The sequence below is a fragment of the Pseudopodoces humilis genome, chromosome 1 (genome assembly GCF_049639895.1).
Source record: "Pseudopodoces humilis isolate 2021_Gansu_Grassland_sample_001 chromosome 1, ASM4963989v1, whole genome shotgun sequence".
Taxonomy (NCBI): domain Eukaryota; kingdom Metazoa; phylum Chordata; class Aves; order Passeriformes; family Paridae; genus Pseudopodoces; species Pseudopodoces humilis.
The window spans coordinates 48,582,949-48,602,644 of NC_142200.1; the positions used below are offsets into that span (position 1 = coordinate 48,582,949).

Below are 19,696 nucleotides of genomic sequence, written 5' to 3' on the forward strand. Positions count from 1 at the left end.
CAGTGGGAACCCCCTCCACTCAACCAGACTGTGATTTTCAGTGTGTGGTGCGCTTGCTTCTCTTGCAGAACATACCATGGCAGCTCAAGCTCTGAAAAGTACTAAAATATCTTTTCCTAGCTCCAAAGGCCTTCCCTATGGAAAAAAAAAAAAAAAAAAAAAAAGTAAAAAAAAAAAGTAGGCATTTTAAGATTCCCTTCTGCTATAGTGTGAAGCATAAAACATAAAAGAAAATTTATAGAGAAGTGAGTGGGAAGCTGTGCGTTAGTGTATGTGGGCAGGTCGTGGAGGGAAGAGGAGATGTACAGCCAGCTGAAGGGCAGCATGCCCCCTGTGAGAGTATCTGAGCCACCTCTAGGACATATGTTAGCAGTGGGTGTGGGCTGCATGGTGGTAAGAGATGGGAGGTCTGTCAAGTTAGCAAAAGATCAGACCTATGAATTTCAACAGAGACAGCAAAATGCAGCATTACTTAGCACTACTGCTGGGAGTAGCTTGCTCCCCTCTGGGCTTTCACATGGCACAGGGAGAGCAAAGATGTGCAGCAGGTGGAAGGAGAGAAGGGAAGCACAGTTGAGGAGGAACTACAAGAACTGACCCTTTTATTCCTTGGTGGGGCTTTGCCAGCCTCTGCAGTTCTTCCTCTGGCAGGAAAACACGAGGATGATTTATTTTCTTCTCCCCATGCTGTGCCTCACTGCTCCCACAGTATGATGGGGCTCTTCCCAGACATCTCAGTGAGCACTAGAAAATGCTGTCACTAAACAGGAGCACAAAGCAGAAGCCAAGAGCAAGAGGACAATGACTAACACAGACTGTATACCATCTCTGCAGCCTCTTTAGAAGGTTCTGTAATTGTTGCACTGACTGTAGTGAATCAATCCTGGTGACAACCCAATGTACAGGAGGTGTACATCTGCCCCGAGCTGGAGGCACACGGACGGAGAGCGGCCAGGAAGGGAACAGCAGCAGCGGGATGTGCTCAGCCCCTGCTCCCCAGGGCACAGCCTCCTGCCGTGCAGGCACAACACAGTGTGCCACACTCTCCCACTGCTCTGCTCCCCTCTGGCAGAGAAAGGGGCACGATACCTGAGAGCCTTGCAATTTCAGTCCTTCATTTTAATTGCTCAACTGATCCGCCCCTTCCATAGGGGAACAATTCAAGCCAGGCTCTCCGTTCCAGGTGCACCCCTCAGGCTCTTTTCCGACCAGAGAAACACCACGCAGTAAAATCATACATTAGAGTGCTCCTGAACTATAATTAACCTTAGTGTATCATTTTTATGGAATAGAAAGCAGTTAAATTTGTCTGAATTCAAAAGGCCTTGGAAGAAGAGTGGCAAGATAATGTTTTTTTTAACAAGCAGCTTGATTAATTCATGGCAGAAGTTATCATCCCATTGTGTTGGGTAGGAGGCAGACATTTAAAAGCTCTTATCAACTTTGTCCAGGGCAGAAAAAAAACTCAATAGATTTGAAATGCTACACTTGAGACTTTTACACAACCCACTGCAGAATCCAGCACTGAGGACCCAGATCCCAATTGCATAGTATCCCCAAGGACTGTCAGAGAAACAGTCAAGAACCATTTTTATGTGTCTTATTCCTATTAAGACTCATGCCCTGGGGAGAAAAACTACTGTTGATTTCATGAATGGTGCATACCTCCCCACAGAGCACAATGCCATCCCAATGGATATCTCAGGCCTTAACTGGAGACAGTGGGTAGCCCCAGGAGTAGGGCAAGAGACTTACATTCATCTCAGATCTGACCTGGATCACATCTAACATTCCCATACAGGCTGGCTACAGTGCTGGCCATCACAGAGGCATTGAGAGAGTAACTGTGAAATATAGGATAGCACAATAGAAACTGTAGGATTCAACCCAGAAGTAAACTTTTACCTGTTTCTGGCTACTAAACAAGATTAATTTTACTTTTCATCTCTAGAAATATTAATATTCTATTTATGAGAAGGGTTTAGATTTTTTAGAATATTGATAGCTGAAAATGTTGTAAAAGAAGCTTGCAAATAAATCTCAAAAAATTTAAATTTGGAGTTCTAAGGTTTACTTTACATGTCAATTTTATTTCATCCTCTTCTTTAAACATACTCCTTAAAAATAAAGAACCTTCCTCTATGTATTATTTACTATTCACTATTTTGTACCTGGTTTAAAGGACTTACATAAAATAAAATACATAATCTGGGAACACGTTCAAAAGAAGAAGAATCTCTACAACATCGGCGTCCAACTATAGCCCTGTTTTTAAAGAGATAACTGTTCAGGTGATTCATTGTTTGTATGAACATCAAATGGAATATTTTATTATTCTTTGGGCTGTTGCCCTTAGGGGAACTAGTTACATTAAATAACAAACTACCATTACGTGGACATACTGATTCCAAGAACAAGGGAAGAAATATAGTCATAACAGGCAATTTCAGTAGAAAATGCAGGCTTGTCCATATTCTGCCAGAGGCAAAGCACTCAGATGGATACCGCAGTCATCACAGAGATATAACGAATCTGATTAGCTTCTCTGGAGGAGGAACAATTAGAGCTGATGGGATAAAGCCTCCTCAGCACTCATGTGTGTTTGCACAGGGATCAGTGTGCAAGGACACCTGACCGCTGGCCAGTGACAAGGGCACCTCAGCTGCTGAGCTGTGGCTGTGAGCCACTGCAACAGCTTCTGTTTGGAGAAATGGAGCAGGGAGCAAACCAAGTTGCTGAGGAAATCACTCCAAAGATAGCTTGAAGCGTGACTGAGTGCAGCTACCCACCACATGTACGGTGGCAGCAATGGAGCACCAAAAGCAAAGGAAGGCAGAGCCACTTTCAACACAAGCTGCACACCTCCCCTGTGCAAGGATGCAAAGAGAGGGATCCAGGAGTGCTAACAACAGACTGGCTCTAGTCAGGACAAGAAACTGTGGCATGAAAAAACTGTGAAAGACTCAAAAGAATGATGTTAGTAACTGCACTAGTGAAAAAAAATTAATAATTAAATGACCACTGATGAAATTCTACCAGGAGGATTAGGATTATAATAAAAGGGTTATTATAATTAGGGTTATAATAAAAAAAAAAAGCAGAAGATGCTGCTCCATACTGATTATTCTCAAGGTGTGAAACTCATAATTAAAGGAAATAAAATAAGCAGTGGGAAGATGGAAATACTGAAATAGTTGATAGGACATTTGTTCACTGAGTGAAGGGACAATGACTGTAATTGTGCTGTTCTTCATGCAAATCTTTTAACAGAGAAACAACTCTTTTAACAGAGAAAGGACACTTAGGTAAGTCCTGAGGTTTATAAAAACATTAAGTTATCACTTATTAAAAAAAAGAGAGAGGAAAGGTACAACATAGTGATGTTGTACTGATATTCATTCCAGCCACTGTCAGTCTAACATCTCATTTATGAATAAGGTATCATCCATTTAATCTCAATTCAAATTTGCTCATCACAGGTAAACAATAATTAATTTGTGCCCTAAGTCAAATGATCTTTTTGTAGGGGGCAGGGAAGTGGTGGAGGACATGAAGTAATAGACAGAGAGTTACCTCTTTGCCAGAAATGACATCCTACCCAATAGCAAATGACTGAACTGCAGTGGAACAGTCTGACTCACCAGCATTTCAAACAAGTCTGAGCAACATATCTCTGCCAAAGCCCTGTTGTCTCACAGCTCTTACAGCCACGTGGTTGACATGAGTCCAACAGATCCTGAGCAAAGCTGGAATCCTTAGCTAGAGATTTAGATTGGACCTTATTGACAAGGCAGTGCCAGCATTTCTGAGATTTCTAACGTTTTTGATTTCAACTTCATGAGGATGGTTTAATGACATGGTGGTTACATCCCACTAGAATAGAGAAGAAAAGACCTATTCAAAGTAGAAATTGTTTTCCCTTAAAATTCCATTTTTTATAAATACAAATTTTTCACTTCGGCAAACATTATGTGATGAAGCTACAACTCAGTTGATGTCATTGACAGCATTTCACCCGGAGTGTTCCTAAGTTTTCTGCATTATGTATTTATCCTCATTTTTGAGACTTATGCAAAGTTCAGAATCAAATTATTTCTTTAAATGCAGTAAAATCAAAGTAGCAGTTTTAAGTTTTGTAAAACAAAGAGAAAAAGTAATAAATGAATTAAGAACCTTGTATTATTTGGCATTATAGTACATCTTCCAAGTTTTGTTTTGCAGACAGTACTAAATACTGATTGTGAGAGTTTTAGTAAACATCTATATCATAACTATTTTGGTGTGATAAAGTAATAAATAATAACTGCAAACATTTCTGGGACTAACCCAAGGAGGACTACCTCCCAAAAGTAGTTTCTCAAGGTTTCCTTCCAAGCATAGTGTAATGAAGGCTTAGCATAGATTTGCTATAGCAATTGTCATATATAAAACTGGAGAGATTTATATACTAGTCCTGAAATCTCCTGAGATTGCCTTCAGCATGACGCATCACTGTCACAGTGCAGAGCTGCACAGACACAGCTCAAGCATGTCTGCCAGCCCAACATTACTTGAAGAAAGAGAAGGATTTGGGTGCTGTGGATGTGGTTGCTGGCATTTGGAGATGACAGAACCAGTTAGTGCTTTCTGCAGTCATTGGGCTTGCTGGAGGCAAAGCTGCTGGGCAGCTGAGGTGCAGGCTGGTTGGTAGCACAGCCCTTCTGGAGAGGAATGGGAAATTGCTGTGTAGCTCAGCTGCAGATGGAACCACAGAAATCACTCATAAGAACCCAGTAGCTGCTTCAAAGGCGCTTTCAACAATTTTTTTCCCCCACACCAGCAAATTACACAGTGATTGTATGATAGATCTCTGCCCTTGTGGTGTACAATGGGTAAGAAAGCAGGCACAATGTAAAAAAGCTTTTAAGGATTTTCCCTCATTTCCGCATGCCTAAAAAGATTTATAAATTCATTAGGAGGAGAAGAGATTTTAAAAAGACAGGTCTCTTCAGATGGACTTTCATTCACATGTGTCACAGGGAGCAGAGTGGTATTTGATGCTGCACCTATTCCAGGGGCCATACTCTTTCTTTGCTGCCCCATGCTTCCACCCTTTACCCTGCACCCAAGCCAGCAGAGTATTACAAAATTAAGCTGAAGGTTGCTCTGTCTTAACAGTAATACAAGAAAATAGAAGAAACAGATGACTGGGTATCAACATCACTTAGATAGTAATAGTATCTCTTATTCTTGCAGGCAGAACAACTTTTCATCTTAATCTCTCCTTCTCTCACCATAGTATGATGCAGATTAACAGAAGATCCCAAAGCATGTCAGCAGAAACACTGTCTTGTACTTTCACATTAAAACTAAAGCAAGGTACACTATTTTAACTTTTTTCATTTTTAATCTGAAAGAGCTTTGCCTTTTCAGAGTGAAAAATGATTGCACTTCTAGCTGATCAGAATAGAAAATTATTATGAATAACTAACTTAATTATTGTTGCCTGTTTGCTTGTCTTGTTATGTAGAACATTAAGGACTCCATACTGATTTTTTTTTTGCAAACACACATCTCTTTTTATGCCTGTGAATTTTCTGCATGGCAGGTTCAATACATCAGCTGAGCTCCCCTCAGCAAACTAAACCAGATAGTACGAGATCACATACCAAGGGTCAAGCATGGTATGGCTGGCAGCGGTGGGAACATGATTTCAAAAGGCTAGCAATGAAATAACATTTAAAGAACATGAAAGAATTGCGCAGCACTGCTGTGGGTGGGATATCTATATTTACTGTTCAACAGCAGGCCTTCAGGAATAGTTCGGTCCTGATGAGAGTTTTATTTTTACATTTGAAAAATAAGTTAAGAAAAGGAAGTAAGAACAGTTATAGTGGGTATACTCAACAGCCTGAGAAAGACAGACAGAGAATCAAAAAAGATAGGTCTGGAAGGGTCTTCAAGAGGTCATTTGGTCCCTCCTTCCACCCTAAAGCAGGATCAGAAATACCTAAATTTGTTCTGACAGACATTTTTTTACCCTTTTCTTGAAAATGTCGAGTGAAGTGATTTCTTTTGGCAATCAACTCCCACGCTTAACTATCATTACTGCTCAGAAAATTTTCATAACATATAGCCTGTATACGCCTTTGCAGTCTTTTATTTTTTTTCCCTGTCTCCACTGGACATTATTAATTCCCTTTCTGAGGCAGCATTTTAAGTATGTGGGAAGAAGTAGGGCTAAAAATAAAATAAAGAAGACCAGTTTTGCACACAAACATGCATGTTGGCTCTGTAAAGACTATACACTGAAAGAGATGGATGTGAAAAACACATTTTGGTTCAGTAATTATAATTGGTTTTTTTAACACAAGCCCTAGAAGTGCCCATTTGATACATAAAGTACAATGATAGGCTTTGCTTCTTAAGAGACAACAGTGTTACCTTGCATTCATCAACATCATTTGTTGTAAAATGAAGAAATGTTTCTAGAATTTAATTGAGAGAAGCTAGGATGTTGGAAGTCCTAACTTTCCTCTGTAGCTATGTTACATATAAAGCTAAATCTTGTGGAAAAGTGAAGCAGATGACTAGACACAGGACAAGGATTTTCATGTCTGCAAATAAGACAATCATCTAAATGAGGTTGCTACTTTTATTTTACAGCTTAATTACTTCCAAAATTTTTCTATAGTAATACCAAAAAAATAATGTTTTGGCTAGAAAAGTTATAGGCTTTTCCTTTTTTTGCCAATGTTTATGCCTGGAGAAGAGAAGGCTCTAGGGTGACCTTATTGCAGCCTTTCAATACCTAAAGGGGGCCTACAAGAGAGCTGGAGAGGGACATTTTACCAGAGCATGTAGTGATAGGATGAGGGGGAATGGCTTCAAATTGAAAAAAAACCACCAGGTTTAGATATTAGATTAGATAGTAGGAAGAAATTATTAACTATGCCTGTGGTGAGACATGGGAAGAGGCTGCCCAGAGAAGTTGTGGTCCTACATTCCTGGAGGTGTTTAAGACCTTGTTGAATAGGGCTTTGAGCAGCCTGCTCTAGTGAAAGGTGTCCCTGTGCATAGTGGGGGGTTGGAGCTAGGTGATCTTTAAAGTCCCATCTAACCCAAACCATTCTATGATTTTTTGGATAGTCTTATGCAAGTTTATTGTAACAGTAGGACTGCCTCAAATTTCAGCAGGTAAAAGTACAAGTGGAACAATAACAATAGAATACATCACAGATTGCAACAAAATTTTCACTTCTCATCTCAGAGAAACAAGAAATAATATTTATACAAATATGGTAATACGGACACAACAGAGCATATGTTCTGTCTCCAGAGACATTTGTTGGTTCACTTCTGTGCTGCAAAGGCATCCATACCTCTGTGTATGTGGCACAAGATTTCTCTCATGCCCATCAGTGACACTAAGTCTTAACTGACTGAATCTGTTTTGTAAATCCGTCACTAACAACTGTTCATTAAAAGCTGCAACATCCTCCAATAAATCAATATCCTCTCCTCCTTAAATATCATATACAGAAAACAGATGTCAGCTGCCATAAGGAAATCATTGGTTCCCAAAGTATGCCCACCTACTACATCAAAATAAATATATTTTTCATTGTTTTGCCTTTAGAATTTTTTGTGACTTAGAAATTATTCACTGAACTTAATCATACTTGACACACAAGTCTGAAAAGTGAGAAATGTGTCCAACAGCTTCTTCCTAATTTCAGAGAGAAGAGAGAATGGATTGCAATAGTATGAATAAAAGGTTAAGTAGTATATCATGCATCAGTGAATGTGAGCTGGGAAAGTTACTACCTAGGCCAGTAATAGTTCCAGAATACTGTTCCTTAGGCTGCATGTCCAAAGCTCATGGAGATTCTTCTCTCTTTAGTACAAAATTAAAAAAAACTCCCTGTTCAAGAAAAGAAACAAAACACACCTCAAGGAACATGCAAACAATTTCTTTGCTAGCTACAGGTTTGATAAAAATGAAAGAGACTGCAACATGAAACAATTACACAAATGGTACTGAAAACATATTGTAAAACACTAGTAAAATATTAATCAGACTTATCCCTTTTGTACTAATTAGCAAAGTCATTGTTCCCTAATTGGAAGTCGCTCAGCAAGAAAGAAAATTAACAAGCTTCCCTGCATGTGTCTAAAAATATTCACCATAATGAAAATGTAGTATTTTTTTCTCCCTTCCCCCATCTGTGATCTGGATCAGATCCCTTTAGCAGAATGAGGACACCACCTCATTTAAAAAAAAAAAAAAAGAAAAAAAAGAAAAAAAAGAAAAAAAAGGAAAGGAAAGGGAAAAAAGTGTTCTTTGTTTATATGTATTTTTTTTTTTTAATATATATTTTGGAGTATATTATAGTAATATAGAAACATCTTAAAGTAAATAGGCACTCATTCCCAAGACTGGGATGATTTTCATACCTAAGGATTTATGATGTGCTGTATGGTAAAGTGTAGTGTAAGGACATCAGCTTCAGTTTGCTCAAATGACAGAACAGCCTGGGCACTGTTTCAGGCTAAAATTATCCATACAACCCTCATAATTTCCCTCAGTGCAGACACTTTCCAAGGACCACTTTTACCAGGACCAGGGAATTTCCTATCTTGAAATATGTTTTATACTAAGTAACAATGGATGGTTTGATTTTCTTTCCAAGTCATCCTAGCAGAGCTGGTGCTACAACTCTTTAAGGTTTGGTTAGTAATATGGGTTGGAGTCAACACTCAGCTTGGTGGTTTGGAACTTGATTGATTAATTCTCAGTGAGGTGATGTGAAAGTTTGAGTTCAGGATGTATAAATCTCTTTCTCATTGCTCTTGTCACTGTTACTAAGCTTGCTAACAGAGTATACCATTTAATTGATCTTGATAATTTATTGTGAATTTGTTTTCAAAACAATTTTGTCTCCAGATTCCCATAAACATATAAGTAGAAAGTACTTTATTTGTATTACCACATAAAAATATAAACAGGGGTGTAAACAAATAATGTGCCCCTATTTTGAGATATTATTTTTTTGGAATGTCTCTGATAAACTTTAAAGGTAGAAACTGTTTGGTTTATTTTAAGTCATCTATGCAGTAAATCACAGGAACAGATGCAGCTATGATGGAGTTTATATAGAAAAATTCTTTACCATGGGATAAAAAGGAGAAAAGTCTAATGCTTATATGCTTACATACTCTCTTCATCATCAGTGGTGAAATTTGGTGTGCATTAAAAAGGGGTTTTGGTGCTTATAATTGAGTTTCTCCTAATCACAGCTGACTGGAAAAACATCATATGCCCAGTAAAATACCTTGAAAATAAAGTTTTGCTAAGAAAAAACCCTCATTTCTGTTCTTCCTTATTTTTTACATAAATTCTACAAATGCATCTACAAAGTATCAAGATCATTAAAATTTTCAATTCACTAGTGATCACAGAGTACAGCTTGTTTCAGAAAAAGTTTGTGTTCAAATATGGATTCAGAAGAAAAACTCTGCAACTGTATTTACCACAAAATCTATGTCTACAAATAAATTACCATTAAGTTCTGTAATACATTACAAAAACCCCCCTCCAAACAAACAAACAAACAAAACCCCACAAAACAAAACAAAAAACCAAATAAAACATTCAAATGGATGAAGTCCCCACAATAGCAGCAATAATGAGTTAAGAAGCATAACTTGAATCTGTATTTTTAGCAGTGAGTGTGCCTGCAGTGGAGAAGAGGAAAGGGGGAAAATGAAGTAGGAAACCTGTGGTGACAGGATCCATCTCTCAGCCCTCTTGTCCTCAACAGAGTTTTCCAGTCCTTTCCATATTCCTTATCTTTTTAGGCTGGGAAAATGCTGCCATCATGTTATTCCTTGTGCTGACCCATCAGCTACTTTGCCCATAGTCCTTCAAAAGAACAAAAGGGATGGCTGCAGTTCCTTCTTTACCTTATCCAGCTACAGATCTTGATAAAGCTTTCTGGAACTTCCTATTTTTCAGGTTGCAGTTTCTGTAGTAAACTTGGATATAGTTGGCCAATGGATTTAAGAGTTACTGGGAGCTGGAAGTGACAGGTTGGCACGTGGACAGCAATGTAATTGCATACTTTTTATCCCAGCAAAAACCATGCTGAACATAAACAACACAGATATAAATAGTGAAGGAATATGTCCTGAATCAAGCTCAGCTGTAACAGGATTGTCGGTTATCTGTCACCTGCATCTTCTTTAGAAGTTTGCTAACCAGTCCATTTTCAATTTGCTGACACGTGAAAGTTAAACTTTTGCCACTTTTTAGGAATGGCAAGAAAATACCACCTTTTTTTTCCAGCTGAATCAGTTTATCTAGACTGTGAAAGCTTAAACACCAAGAGCATACTGCCAGAAAAGACAGAGAAAAAAATATCTGCTTACTTCCTGATAGGATAATGAGAATGCAGCAGCGGAGGTGTGTATTTCAAAATCACAGCAAGCTGTGCTTTATCCAGAATGGTACCACAGCATTTGACACATGTGCTGTAACCACATGGAAACCATGGCAATGGAGGAAAATTGTAGGAGGGAGATTGTACAGTACGGCAGGGAAAAAGTCCTCGGCAAAACCAGGAAAATACATTTGTATTATGTAAAGAAGATATGACACAGTTGTGCTGTTCAAAGGTTATTCCTTATATAAAAAGAAACATTGGTAATAGTGAAAATACTTTCTAGAAGAGTAGGCGCATGAGCAATGGTAGGTAGGTAGGTGGGAGGAACAGCGTGGGTTGTGGGACCAATATTAGACTTACAGGAGTCAGAGAGGAAAAGTCCCAAAAGATGAAAAATCCCTTTGAAAACAACAGTGAAAGCAAAAGGGAACATGTTTTTAAGTTGTTTGCTTTGCCAGAGATGAAAGTGCAGGCAACTAGAGACTACATACAGCAAACTGAGAAAGGGAGTAGCAGAAAGAAATGCATCAGTAAGATCCCTGACAATTACTGCTGTAGAAACACTGCTTTCACAGCGTGCTTTGTTCTTCACGGACAGAAAAAACCCATAATTAAAGGAGTGAAATACCACTCAGCTTTAGGGTGTTAATAATACCCTTCGAGGTCAACTAGAAAGTCCACTAGTGACAGTAAAAGGCTGCCTGCTGCCTAGAGCAGCCTTTGGCTCATTTCCACAAAGCTCTTATTCAGGTGCAAATTGAACCCAAGTCAACAGCAAGCCAAGGAAATAACTTGTTATCACACATCACACAATTGCTTGATGACCTACTTTCAGTGAGTTAGGGGCCCTAGTTTAGTCTCTGTCCAACACACCTGCAAAAACTCTAACACAGCTCTCGGAGTAATCAGGGTAGCCATGGGATGAAAAACTAGTGTCATTGTGAAGGTCAAGTCACACTATTAAGGAAGTATGAAGAAGTCTGCAAACAAAGACCTAGCTTAACAGAAGACTTCAATTCCCAGGCCAAGTACTCAGCTGTTTCTTATAAAACCCCCAGAAATTATCATGTTCAGCAGAAAGTAATGAAAGCACTGCATAATTATGTATTATACAAATTGTCTCTGAAAGTGAAAGGTTTCTCAGGAAGAGATATTTCTCTAAAATATCAGCATAGATTAAAAGAAATAATTCTATTTCATCCCAGTTTTTGCTGAAAAGCCATTGTAAAAGGAAAGTTATTTCATGCTTTCTCCTCTTTTTTGTTTTACTACCATTTATCATTTTCCCTTCCTTCTTCTACCCCATGATTTACATCCTACTTCTGTACAGCTCTTAAACTTACATGAATTTTACAGAATGCAGCTTAAAATTTGGCACATTTCTAAAAGCTTTCCTAAATAGGAAGGGATTAAAAAACATAGGAAATTAAGTTTTTATACAAGCACTTTGCAGCATTACAATGACTTGAAAGCTAAAAGCTTCTGTTGCCTGCTACCTCTGGTCTGACATCCTCCACAGGTGAACAGTGACATGCAGGACTTTTGATTTTTCATAAATCTGTATTTTTTGCAAATCTTGTATCTACAGAGAACAGAAATGACCAAGAGAAAATACACGGATTGTGTGCTTCACATATACCATGGAACTCTGGGAAGCATGCTTCTAAAAACTCAAAAAGAATAAGCTGTGTGTTCATAAACGAAGCATGGCTGGATGGAGTTTCTGGTGGTAAATAACATTCTTGTTCACCCTGCAGAGGTTGCAATAACTGATCTCACAGGAGGAGATTTTCTCAGGAAAGGATGTGGTAAAGTCTTCTGGATGATGAAAGGAATCACTGGATCCCTTGAACAAAAGCCAGCTGGATTATAAAAATCCCTGCAGAAAATGAGATTGCTCTCTCCTTTGGACACTAATGGAAAGACAGAGAAGAAGCAATCCCAGGCTTCCCTTGAGACAAAGTCAGGCAGGCTGCAGTAAGCTTGCTTTGTTCTGCTGGTCTATTCATCACTGATGTCAAGAGCATGACAGTCTTAACAAGGATCAAATGGTTTTCTCTAAAATCTGTTTCTCAGATAAGGTCTCTGGGAAAAAAATGGGGTGGAGAAGGACAAGGAAGAAGAAGAAATTAATGAGGGAAATGCAGAAGGAGTCTTTTGTCACTGATCATGGATACCAGAAGAGATAGAGATCCTTTTTATTTTTTTCCCTCCATTTTAAAGCTACAGCCCTAGGCAAGTTATACCAAAATTGGGTTATTTTTGGCCCAGTGAACTATGATTCACTATTATAGCTAAGAATTTTGAAAAAGACAGAAACAATTGTTGATTTTAAATCTGCACGATTTTCTTTTATGGATGTAATTTATTTTCTTGCTTGAAGGGACCTTTCCATTTTAGAATAAATTAAAATAAAATGTTAATACAAAATTGTCCATTTGTGCAATTTTCTTGACAATTTGGGTGGCTTTTTTAAAAGGCCCAAATAAAGGAAAAACAAATAGTGACATTTAAAACCCACAAACTCAGGATTCCTATTGGCTAAAACTTTCATAAACAATTAAAAAAAAATCAATTTTTGGTTCTCCACAAAATACAGTGCAATTCTGAGTGGAAAACATGGGTTTCTCTACTTTCAGATGGTCTTTGTTCTTTTTAAATAAATGTCAGGTTCTCTCTGGAGTTGCAAAGACTATTTTAGGGCTAATGTCACGTGTTGAGTGAGTATATACAAATACACAGTTACACAAAGCTTTTGCAGACCAGAGCTGTATTTTAGCAAAGCATTCAAAGAGGACACCTACTGTACATACTTGGATGCTCACTTAACACTAACAGATTAAAATACCTCACAAATTCATAGTGCAGGCTCCTTTTCAGAACACCATTGAAATGCACTCCCAGATTTACTCTTGTTCAGAAAAAAAAACCCATGCAAAAATAAGCATGACTGAACACACTTGTTCAAATATGTTTCTGAACTGGTAGCTGGAAATAAAGAGAAGAAACAAACAGAGAAAACATAAAAATGTAAAGAAAAGAAAAAAAAATAGAAAATGTGTGTCTTAATGGAAAGCTGTATGTGATACAGCAGAACATGGACTTACTTGAGGGTGGTGAGCTCGGTAAGGGATGGCTGGGTGGCCTTGAGATAACTCTCTCTCCGTGCAGCAATCTTTGGAGATGGCTTCGGACTTGTGTCAGAGTCTCCGCTGTCATCGTCCCCCATGGCTTTGATGTAACTGCCACTACGCATCCGGCGGCAGGGAATCTCGTCGTCTTTTCCGCGTGGAGTGTAGCCAGTCCATTCATCTTGAGGAACCTGAAGTATAAACACAATTCTCTTGTTAGTACACAAGCACCTCCCTGATGTTATAAGCCATAACAGAGCCATAACAAAAATTCTGATGGCCAAAGGCTCTTTCTTAATCTCACTTGACCATGGGTTGCTGTTGCAATGGAGGCCCACTTCTCACCCTCCATAGTCAGAAGCACCCCTGGAGTTCTTCGCTATTTTCCATTACTTATCTGGGAAGTTTCTAGCATACATACTGGCATAGAAGGCTTGGTTAGGCTTAATATCAGACTGGAAAAATCTTGGGTTTTTTCAGCTATTTTAATTCAAAGCCTTTATAAACCAGATCAGAGTATTTTTGGTTCAGCTCAACATACTGAACATCTCTGGGGAGGCACAAAAGCTGAAATATCAATCCCTATTTGACAAACTTTTCTGACAGAGTGTACACAGGAACACTCACCAGGATGATTTTGGCTCAAGATATTTTTCAAATTAGTGGAGCTATGCACTAATCATCACAAAAGTAGGTTTGGAAGTGTGAAATTTTCCTGTTAGTGCTTTTGCAGCTTAATTGGTGCAACTGCACACCTGCAGCTTGCAGTGAGCCTCCTTTTGAATTCCGTTAGTCTGAGTGTCTCAGTCCTTTACTCCCTTCTTTTTCTTCTCCTTAATGATGTGCATTATTTCTCTTGAACTAAAGTCACTGCTGTCCCTTCTTTTGTTGCATTGGAAATCTGCAACAGTGGGAATGTGTATTCATAAGATTTTGAGACATAACAAAGAACAGTCCAAGAGCAGAGTGCTCTTTCCCACCCATTCTCTCCATTCCTCTGCTCCTGGGGCTCTTCTGACCACATAAGCCAGCATCCTTCTCTTTCCTCCAACTGCAGAAACAACATGCAGTGGAGCAGAGTCATTGAAGCTATTTTGCAGGAACACCATTTTTATCTAAAGGTGAACCTGCAAAAGGGATTTTTAGTTAAACAAATTTTGTTTTAGACTTAAATACAAGCAGTTGTGAATTTTTAGTTTTCTGCTTCTCTGATTCTTCTCAGTGAATCAACTCTCTAAACCAGCCATAGCTATAATGCTCAGAAAACCTTACAAGCCACATTAAATAGGGAGGCATGAATCTGGGTTATGAAACTTGTCTTGTGACTTATAAATACTCTCACCTACCAGAATAATCTTTTCTATGAGAAGTTTGTTTTTCATCAACATTTACTTTCAGCTGAGGATCCTGTGAATCCCATTGCAGATTTCAGCTAGAGCATATATGTGCCAGTTTGTTTAGACAACCAAAACTAAAACATTGCAATGCTTGCTAACGGCTTAGCTGTTGATTCCCACTACAAACATAAGCCTAAGTCCAGAGCCTGTAAAGCTTTTCAAATATTACTGTTAATACAAATAATTTTTATGGCCTTTTATCAATCTATACTGCTGTAAACTGCAACCCTAAATCCACTGTTCTATACAAAGGAACAAAAACACGTAATGGTCCTAAGTCTATATAGGCTTATTACTGTTATAATTAATTAATTATATTATTTTATTAATTAAACTATTCACAGCCTATGCATTTGCTTTGTTTCCTGATGATTTTAAAACCCAAGACCTTGCCAACCTTCTTTCTTCATTGGTTTTTCTTTTCCTGCTTCTGACATAATGATTTAGGGCCTTCCTTAAGCTGCCAGGCTCTAACAGTCCTTCTTTCCTCTTGTGTTCTGTTCTCCCCATTCTCTCTTGGTCAAGTCCAGCTTTGCAACTCACTTGGACCTTCAGTATTTTTCTCAAAGGACTGAAGATTTAATCCAGGAGATCTACTCTAGATTGCACCTTTATCAATATTCCTTCTTAAGACCCAGTCTTCTTTCTCATTACTTAGTTGTTCTCAATTGCTCCATGATTTATTTACCTAATTCTTGTGGCTTTTTAAAGTAATTACATTGTGGATTTTTAAAGTAAATTTCCATGTTGTCTTTAAGTTAATGGCTCTACAATTTTTATCTTCCACCAGCTTGCAAATTTTGTTTTTGTGGGTTTGAGTTTTTTTTTTTTTTCATGTGTGTGTGTGTGTTTTTGCTTGTTTTGTATGTTTATGTGTGTTTGTTTTGTTTCTTTTAAAAGTTATTTTCCTGGGCTCAAAGAATCTCAGTTCCTTAAGGCAGGAATATAGTTCCAGTATATGTAAGTCCTGTTTTCTTACTGAATGATGAAATGCAGAATTGTGCATCTATAGGATAGTACTGAATAAATACTTATAAAAACACTTGAAATATTCTTCTAGGATAGGGTAAAGCTTTAGCTAAAACAATGAGTTTTAACAGAATCTACTGGAAGAACAGGATTGAATGAACATCTCTAATATTTTTCTACATAAAAAAAAAACCAAAAAAAGGAAGAAGTATTTCCATTCTGTGTCTTCTAGTTTATGCCTGGACACCACATCTGGAAACTGACACTTTCAAAATGAAGGAAACATTCAGAAGAGGTTTCGACTTTTGATATAGAAGACTACAAAGTATTTACATTCCTCCCTTAGCCACTTGTGAAAGACAGAGTATAACATTTTTTTCAGGTCTTACTCTTGCATTAGTTCTAGGCCTGGAACATCATCAAATAGTGAGTGTACAGTCTATATTCATACTTGGAACATACAGCTTCTGCTTGTCAGTGTAAAACTTTGACTTTTCAAATCACTCATACAAAAAAGAATTTAAGACAGGTTTAGTAAACTCAAACTCTGCTGATATTTTGATGCCATGATCAGACTTCAGTCAGCAGTTTAAAACCTGTAATGGTGTGTTTCCGATCAGATTTTAGGCAGCTACTAGATACCGAAGTCAGAATATACAGAGAATCTGTGAATTCTCAGGGGATATGCACTTTGATCTGTTTAATATTTTATTCATTATGCTTTAATTGAAGATCTTTTTCTTATTAAGATAAATTAGTGAATTAATCTTTAATGCACCAAATAAACTATTAGTATATTGTTAAGGTTGGTGTCTTTAATGGAGAAAAAGTCAGGGGAAATAAAGTTACAATGTTCATACAGCTCCCATAATTCAGGCAAGCTGAACACTTGTAGTTTTATTAAATAATAGATACACTGTTAAATTTAATGCCGTGGTTTATAGCTGCAGTACAAGTGAGGAGATATAGTTACTGTGGAAACCCTTACTTTGGTATAATTGAGTTCTGTTATCAATAACACCACGTATAAGTTCAAGACCTTTTATCCCAAAACTTCTCAAAATTATTTAGATACAATAGCCCAGGTTTTGAATTCTGGTTGCAATGGATTTACCCCAAAACTTTCTATTTACACATGCAAACACTGTGTACCGTGGTGAGGTTTGAATGCATTGCTCTAGTCCCTCAATTTGTATGACATGATTGGTAGTTTCCAGTTTGAGCTCTCCTCCTATCAGTGAAGTGGAAAAGAACAGCCACATTTTTAGTAGCTTTTCCACTTTTTAAGAAACACTAGATGCAGAAAAAGAAAGCTGAGCTGTTCATACAGAGACCAGGGCAAAGCAGCCTCAGTGAGTGCCACGAACCCACTGGCTGGTTTGGGTACTGGAAGTCACCTGTGTGTGCAAATCCAAAGGAAATAACACAAAAGTGACTCAACTTCCATTTCCATATTATGGGTTTAAGGGCAAACCAAAGAGAAAAAGATGGCTGTGGTTAAAAATCCATCCAGATTGAGAGAATGGACTGAAATACCAACCCAGATATGCTTCTAATTTCACAGAACACACTGAGGAATCCAGAGTGTTTGTACAAACTATCTTACCTGCCTAGACAAAGCTGCATTACAAGAATGTAATGGATATTTGATTAAAAAGCTATTTTAAAACTTACATCATAAAGTTTAACCATGTTTTTTGTTTGTTTGTTTTTGTTTTTTATTTTTGCAGGTATTTAAGAAGACTGGTTTGTTTTCCTCTAAATATTGTTTTTACTTTTTTATTGTTTACAGTAAGTTTTCAGTATATAATTGATTTTTTAGATGAAAATATGGGTCCAGCTCCCCTTTAACTTATTTTTTTCTTATTTCTTATATCACATTCACAAGAACAAGAAACCCTGATTCCAGAATTTGGTGTAGGAGAAAACTGTGAGGCATCATATAACTCATAAAGAGCATTTGCAGGGTAAAGAAACACTTTACAAGTTCTGCCTCAGCTATTAACAATTGTAATACATTTTATGAAAGGGTATCTGTCTGTGTCATACTTGAGTAGGACAAACAGCCCTAAAAGGTCAGCATTTCCTTTTGTTTCAGGCAGATAAAATAATGTCAACATTTTAATACTGCTGTGCCTATAGTCAAATACTTCAAGCAATACCTACTAAAAGAAGTGACCTGATTTTCAGAGTGCTTTTTAGTGCCTCAAAGGTATTGGCTGTAACAGACATCGCTCTAACAGCTCATGCAAACAGTGCAGTTCACTGTTGCAACAAAGTGTTTCATATTATGAGAAAAAAAGTAAAACATAAAGCCTTCTCCAAAATGCAAACTGCAAAAATAAATTCAATCACATTATTTCATACATTCTGTTTCTACACATATGGTACTGTATGTACCACACATATGATACACATCCTGTAGTGTGATTTCTTCTGTTGGTCTGGAAAAAAAGCTGAGAGAAATGTTTATGTGAACCTCCAGCTCTCTTATTTTTTTCAGTCAGGGGGTCTGCACAAAAGCTCTTATTTTATTTGAATGGCCAATATTATGCCTTGCAAGGTCACATACTACATTGCACACCAGTGCAAATGCACAGTATCTTCTGCCTTAGAGGATTAATGGGATTAAGTTTGACATACTTGAGATAAAGCTGTTTCATGCTTTTAAGAAAATCATATTATACAATTACCTTGGCAATTTCCAGTATCAGAATATCAACAGAGAGCATCACTAGCATGATTGTTTTAACTCTCATGAAAAAGGGGTAAGAGCTGGACTCAGATTTAACAATGAACATTGTTTTTATTAAAATAGAACTATTATTATTCACACTATCGAAGTAATAATGAACCTGGAAACATTTCATTCTCTATCTTTAAACTCATGTACAAATCTTTACAAGCCTCAAAGTCAAGAGTGTACTTCACTTACACAGAATGCATAGTGAAAAAGAACACCATTATTACTTGAAAGAGAAAATATCCAGCAAAGGCCTCTGAGCTGTGCAACTTACTGAAACTTAAAACTTCAGTAAACTCCTGGCAATAAATTGCTGCATGTATGACCACTAACAGTTTCTTTCTTTTGATTAAATGGCTGATATAGCATGCTTTTGTAAACAGAGCAGACTATAAAGATGAAGTACTGCTACTAGCCAACATCTTACCTGGATTTAGCATCATTTAGTGTATAGATTATCTGTCCCAATCTTTAACTAAATTTATGTTGCTCTGCAAGTGTTCACACTTTGTCATTAGCCAGGTTGTACTGACTTATAATTTCCTTTAATGTATTTTTTGATATAAAGGGACTGGATTTTATAACAGATAGTCTAGGATCCCTATAAAGAAACAAAACGAACAGGTATACTGGCCCCACAATTGTCAAACATTCACTTCATAATGTCACATTTAGTAGTATGTGAAATAAGCCCAGATTGTAATGACAAAGATAAAGAAAACATTTTTTATTCCATTTCTAAAAAATTAAATTAGAGTATCTAATTTCCTTACATTTCCCCCCCCCCCCCAAATACTTATTAACTTACCTTGCTGGATGAAATAGCAAACAGACTGTCTCTATAGCAAATTAAGTTCATTATTGATCTCTACTTTGCTTTGGTTTATTGCAGCTGAAATCATTAAAGCTTCTCCCTGTGCTTTGCCAAAGCAATGTGGATGACTATAGAAGTAAACAAAAGGATGGAAGGAGTGGCTAACCATCACTCACAGCAGTAGACTTGTAACTTTAGCTTTCTATTAGCATGCAAAT

General features: G+C 37.5%; 1 protein-coding gene across 6 annotated transcripts in view; it reads right to left on the bottom strand.

Annotated features, from left to right (window-relative positions):
• DLGAP1 (DLG associated protein 1) overlaps nt 1-19,696 on the bottom strand; it is a 403,326-nt gene that overhangs the window by 109,660 nt on the left and 273,970 nt on the right. For all 6 annotated transcript variants that reach the window (XM_088054765.1, XM_088054779.1, XM_088054756.1 and 3 more), the window contains one exon: nt 13,532-13,746. In XM_088054765.1, the coding sequence (XP_087910891.1) occupies nt 13,532-13,746 (215 nt within the window). The remainder of the gene's footprint in view (nt 1-13,531; nt 13,747-19,696) is intronic.